This window comes from Penaeus vannamei, chromosome 31 (assembly GCF_042767895.1).
Source record: "Penaeus vannamei isolate JL-2024 chromosome 31, ASM4276789v1, whole genome shotgun sequence".
Classification (NCBI taxonomy): Eukaryota; Metazoa; Arthropoda; class Malacostraca; order Decapoda; family Penaeidae; genus Penaeus; species Penaeus vannamei.
The window spans coordinates 11,170,910-11,176,755 of NC_091579.1; the positions used below are offsets into that span (position 1 = coordinate 11,170,910).

General features: G+C 35.6%; 1 protein-coding gene across 3 annotated transcripts in view; it reads right to left on the minus strand.

The window, feature by feature from the left end:
* The window catches only part of mtDNA-helicase (mitochondrial DNA helicase), a 15,012-nt gene extending 10,888 nt beyond the window's left edge, over positions 1–4,124 (minus strand). The window contains exons 1-2 of one of the 3 annotated variants that reach the window (XM_027367572.2): positions 4,042–4,124; positions 1–192 (exon numbers count right to left, since the gene is read on the minus strand). The exon at positions 1–192 is cut by the window's left edge and continues 448 nt beyond it. In XM_027367572.2, coding sequence (XP_027223373.2) covers positions 1–171 — 171 coding nt within the window. In that variant the 5' untranslated portion in view covers positions 172–192; positions 4,042–4,124. Of the gene's footprint in view, positions 193–863; positions 936–3,675; positions 3,739–4,041 lie in introns of those variants that run through there. The other 2 variants (XM_070143843.1, XM_027367574.2) reach the window with 2 other exon arrangements.
* Between the last annotated feature and the right edge of the window lie 1,722 nt (positions 4,125–5,846).

The window sequence follows — 5,846 nt, forward strand, 5'->3', positions numbered from 1 at the left end:
TTGTGGGACCTTTGTTACATTTCTTGAAGTGTAAAAGCTAGCCCCAAGTTGTGCCAGGGTATTAGATCGTTCCTGGTGCTGTAGGAGATGTGCCAGTATGCACATTTTCCTATATGACAGTATATGTGAGGGTGATTCATATTTGTTTTGAAAAATCTTGAATAACCACATTTAGACATCAGACCTCATGAGCTGTAAGAAAAAAAGGGAAAAGTGTTTTACTATCATATATAAATTGCTAATTATGATATACCAGGTACTAGAGAAAAAACATATTTCTCATTACTTCATCTCACTTTAAGCCAGACATCTTAGTAGTATTGATGTGTTATCAAAAGGGAACTATAAACACATTTCAGGATACCAAAAAACAATCTGTCTCTTTAAAATAACAGAAGGACCATCAGAAGCAAGATTTCAAATGCGCCACAAATGTTACTTTATGGAACAAAAAATGATGTCAAAAAGAAAAACAGTTGCCAATTCCTACTACAGTAAGTAATAATTTATTCTGATAATACTCACATATATTTATGTCTTTCAAATACATATTCAAAACATATATAATTTTAAAACATATCAGGGTAGGATCTACTAACACCTTGCTATGACACCAAAACCAAAGTGATAGAAGTTATGCAGAATTGTGACTTCCAGATCTACATATCATCTTTCAAGAGGGAAAGGAGTTCTAACAGTGCTATCATTGATGTTCTGAAATACCTGTTAAGGGAAACGGTAGTTAATGCAGACGTAGCAAAGCACCACTCCTCTTACATAACAATATCCTACATCCCTGTCTTGATTATGTATCTGAGAGATAATAGTATATGTGAGTTCTAACAGAATAAAGCATCAATTACTGTAGTATGAGTTGGCAGTTGGCTGTGTCTATAGTGCTGAAGCCTAGCTGCCAGCAGATTACATGCATCTTCTCTCATCGTCTCATAACGCTGATAATAATACAGAAAAAACAGATGATAGTGATGAAGACTACCACTGATGAGAATGATTATGATGATGCCGATATTGACAATGTTGACAGTGTAGGTAATAAAGGCAATGATTTAGATGACTAAGATACTGCTTATGATGATAATAGTGGTAATATATTTTAGTCTGATGTTACATATAAGATTAGAAATAGATCTTTGCGTGCCTGCATTCAGCTGTCACCCACGTATGCCACCACTTTCCTTGTTCACCACGCATCAATACCCAGCCCACACGCAATGTTATGTAATTAAAATTGAATATTTTTTGTATCACTGGCTATGATTAATTAATCAAAGCCTGATTTTGTCTGACCTTACTAGAAAATTAGAATACAAAATATGGCCACTCTACATAAGTATATGACCATTAAGTAAGCAAATTTTAGGGGTTAACTTGCTCAGTAAAACATTGATATTTCACAAATTAAACATCAATATCATTATTTTTTCCTGTATGCAATATTATCCAAATACAAACTCTTCAGGAATATCTATTATATTATGTTTGTAACTAAAAATTCTGGTTAGATTACAAATATCAATTCCCTTTATGAATGAAATGGAATTCTTGAAATTCTAGGGAACTCTATTAATGTATGATCTTAGACAGAGCTTGACTGACTAATGATAATCACATATGCACACCCAGTGTCTTATTATTTTATAATTTACTTCTATTACTTAACATAATTATTCCAAACATAACAGTGCTGCTGTCAGTACTTGTATGATCATTCTAGTCTATTACCCAACCATTTTTATGCTACCTTCCCAAATACAAGGATAAATTTACTGAGAGGTGAAAACCTCACACCTATGGCATCTTTTCCAGTGGCAATTAGGGTGTCATGACATGCTGTGCCACCAAAAGCTGTCTCGTGATCGGATAGGCCTCTAGGCTCCACCCATTTCTGTGACGTAATGGGAATGATCGTGGTTGACAGCTTGCTATTTTAATGTACTGGTTATTTTTCCAACAGGTAAACAGTATTTTGGAATATGATATCCAAGATAGCTTTTGATATCTTATGCTGGGTACGGTGGTGTTATAGATATCCAATATAAGTACGAATATGCATGAAATATCAACTCAATCAAAGTTAACAGTCTCCTCGATTCCTGTCGCGCAAGAGGTGTCGCATTTCCCATAACCGCTGGAAAAGATGCCTCTATTCTCTGTTGCATATCCCACACCGGTTTTGTGCAAACTTTTTATTTTCTCCAAAAATAATTTTCCTTCACCCCATATCCTGTCTCCTTCTATTTCATTCCAAATAAACAATCATATGTATGAAGGCCTGGTAATTTTCTATATTACGTCCGTATAACCGATATCGACGATTTTGGTATCGTTGGATTTCTCTCACTCTCCACATTGCAAATATATAGTTTTTATTGTGCGGAAACCCCCCGTTAGCGACAAACTTGGCCCCGATAGCAGGGGAGGGCATGGAAGGTTCCAGGGAAAATGCGGGGTTAAATAGCATTAATAACATAGCGCACAGTGAAAATAACCATGGTTATTCACATAACTTTCCATTGCAGGGGGCTGCCGCCCCCCAACCCCCGCCGAGGAAACAAAACCTCCACCACGTATTCCCGGCAGGCTAGAGCGTTACACAATCATCGTCGATGTCGGAGCGGCGGGCGTAATATTACAATTACCTCGTAAAATTCCCGCTGAATCAGCATATTAACCTTGGCATAGTCAGCATTGTATATAGAGACGATTGTAGTATAATCAGGTGCCCCGCCCTCATAGGCGGGGGTTGTGCCTTTTTCGATGTTACACCGATGGCCTCAAGGTCGAGTTTCCCGTGCTCTGGAATAACGACATCCGTATTCCTAACCAAAATAACCGTCGCGTTCAGAAGTCAGTCATAGCCGCCGCGATGGCCGAGTGTGGAGGGTTCTCGTATTCGGAGACGGATTTTCTGCTTGAAATTGCAACTAGCCAGGAAAAATGCTAGAAATATGCTTCCGCCACGGCCTCCTCCGTCGGGAGAAAGCTACATCCTCCGGCCTAGGACCTTAACATTCTGCGGCAAAGGAGCACCCTCCCTACTAATTAGCGGCATTAATCAATCAAGTTAGTACCTTAAAAATCCTAGGTTATTGTAGGTTATCGGCTCCGCATCTAGTTTGTGTGCACTCTATCCTGCCGTGAATACGTGGTGGAGGTTTTGTTTCCTCTGCGGGGGTTGGGTGGCGGTAGCCCCCCCAGGGGGGGTTGCAGGGGGCACAGCCCCCTGCAATGGAAAGTCATGTGAATAACCATGATTATTTTCACTGTGAGGTTATATTATTAGAGTAATTTTATATATTACGTCCGCCGCTCCGACATCGTCGCCCCCACTATCGGGGCCAAGTTTGTCGCTAACGTGGGGTTTCCGCGCAATAAAACCTACATATTTGCATTGTATAGAGTGAGAGGAATCCAACGATACCAAAACCGTCGATATCGGTTATGCGGACGTAATATAGAAATTTACCGAAGGCCTTTATTTGAGCCCTGAAGATGCGGAGGCCTGCGGCTGATGACCCACCGACCAATTATTTCAGGGTAATTATGATAACACAGCCTCCACAAAATAAACTGGATGTTTACCAAAATATCCATAATATCACCCTTAACAATTAAGCAACTGATAACACCTAAAGTTCTCTGAAACAATATTACATAAAAAGAAGAAATCGACTGTCTATAAATAGTCCTAGCCCTCTATTCTTTCTGTCCTCAACTGAACATCCCTGTTCACAAATCGCCTTTCAGAGACAATATAAATATTTGTTCATTCTTTTGTCCATTCTTAAGTCATACAAAAAATCTCAGACTCTTTAATTTTACTAAATCATTTAATTCGTCTCGAAGTACCCAACGGCAAATCCACACAAATTCAAATTGTGAAAAATTCGCTTGTAAAACGCGAGTTAGCAGCAATAACTTCACCAAAATAACCTTCAGTAAGGTGTCCCTTTAACTTTTATACAAATTAATTTCAAGAACAATTAGTCTGGCGTAAAATAGTACAAATATAACACTCACACAAAGCACATGTTCAAATTCATTCCTTTTGTTTATGTCGATCAGCTGATTCCAAATCTAGGCGTGCCAACTACACACTATATAGTTTGGCTAATAGATGTATTTTCATTAGTATTACTACTACTACTACTATCATTATCATTACCATTATCATCATCATCATTATTGCTGCTGTCAATGTTGTTATTGTTGTAATATTATTATAATTATTATATCATCATAACATTATTGCCATTATCATTATCATTATTTCTACTATTATTTATTATTATTATTATCATTACTATTATCAGCATGCCTATGTTGATGGTGATTGTCATTATTACTATCATTATCTAATCATGGCTATTATTGTCATTATCATTCTTATTATTATCATCACCATTCATATGAATATTATTATTTTTATCATTAGTATTATCATCATTACCATTATCATTATTATTACCATATATCATTGTCATTACTATCATCGTTATTATGATATCATCATTATCATTATTACCATTAATATTGTCATTCAACATGTACATTTTCACGGGCAAATTTGAGTTTGACTTGGGAATTAGTATCATGGGCGCAAAATTTAGAATATTCTCGCACGACTAATCATCATAAGCAGCGTTCTCTATATTTCTTCAACTACAATATAACATGCCATTTAGAGCAGGAGTTGAAACCGTTAGCATTATTTATATTGTGCAGCCATTACACTGTAGCCGTTGAGAACCTTGGCGAGGTTAAGTCCTCACCCTTTTCCTAATTTTATTTTCCTTCTTTTCCATCTTTATTTTCTTTTTCTTTACCCCCTTCTCCACTTCGTCTTCCTTTACTTCCTCCTCTTTTCATATTTTTTTCTCATTTTCATCATCCACTATTTTTTCTTATACATTTCTCCACTAATTCTCTTTTCTTTTGTTTTCGTTTCTTCTCATCCTCCTGCATCCTCTTTCTCTCTTCTCCGTTTCCTCTCCTCCTTTACCTTGTACTTTTTTATCCTTCTCCTTCTCATGATTTTTCTTATCCTCCATATCCATTGCCTCCTCTTCCTTTCCAGATCACATCCTCTTCAAAGTCATTTTAATATCATTATTATTATAGTTATCATTATTGTCATCATTATTGTTATTGTCATTATAATAATTATTGTTATCAATATAGATGGTATAATGATTTTAATCGTCACTATAATAGTAATAATAATGATAATAATAGTAATAATGATAATGATAATAATAATAGTAATAATAATAATAATAATAATAACAATAGTAGTAGTAATAATGATAATAATGATATTAATGATAATAATAATAATAATAATAATAATAATAATAAATACAGGAATTCAGAAGGGTTGGGAAAATTGAGAAAATATTACCATACACTAGTCGAAATGCCTTTTTCTTGGTCCTTCTCACTTTCCCTAAACTTCATAGACAACCAACATTCTAGTCCAATGATTTTAAACATTTACCACTACATTCTCTCCATGAGGATTTTTCACCAAATATCACCAAAGAAACAAACAAAAAGATAACAGATAGAATAGGAAGAAATAGACATATAAATGAAATCCTAGATATAGCGAGACTCCGTATTGTGCCTCATGGTCGACAATTATCATTATCTCATATTGATAAATTAATATGATTTACAAATAACGTTTCCTCACGAAAAAAAAACTTCAAAAGAACTGTGAACTTATTTTGTCGAAATCGGTGATAAAAAGTTTTCCAGAACGATCCAAGCTTTCTACAAACCAAAAAACTCCGGTTCTGCAATTTTATAATTTAGAAACTTTG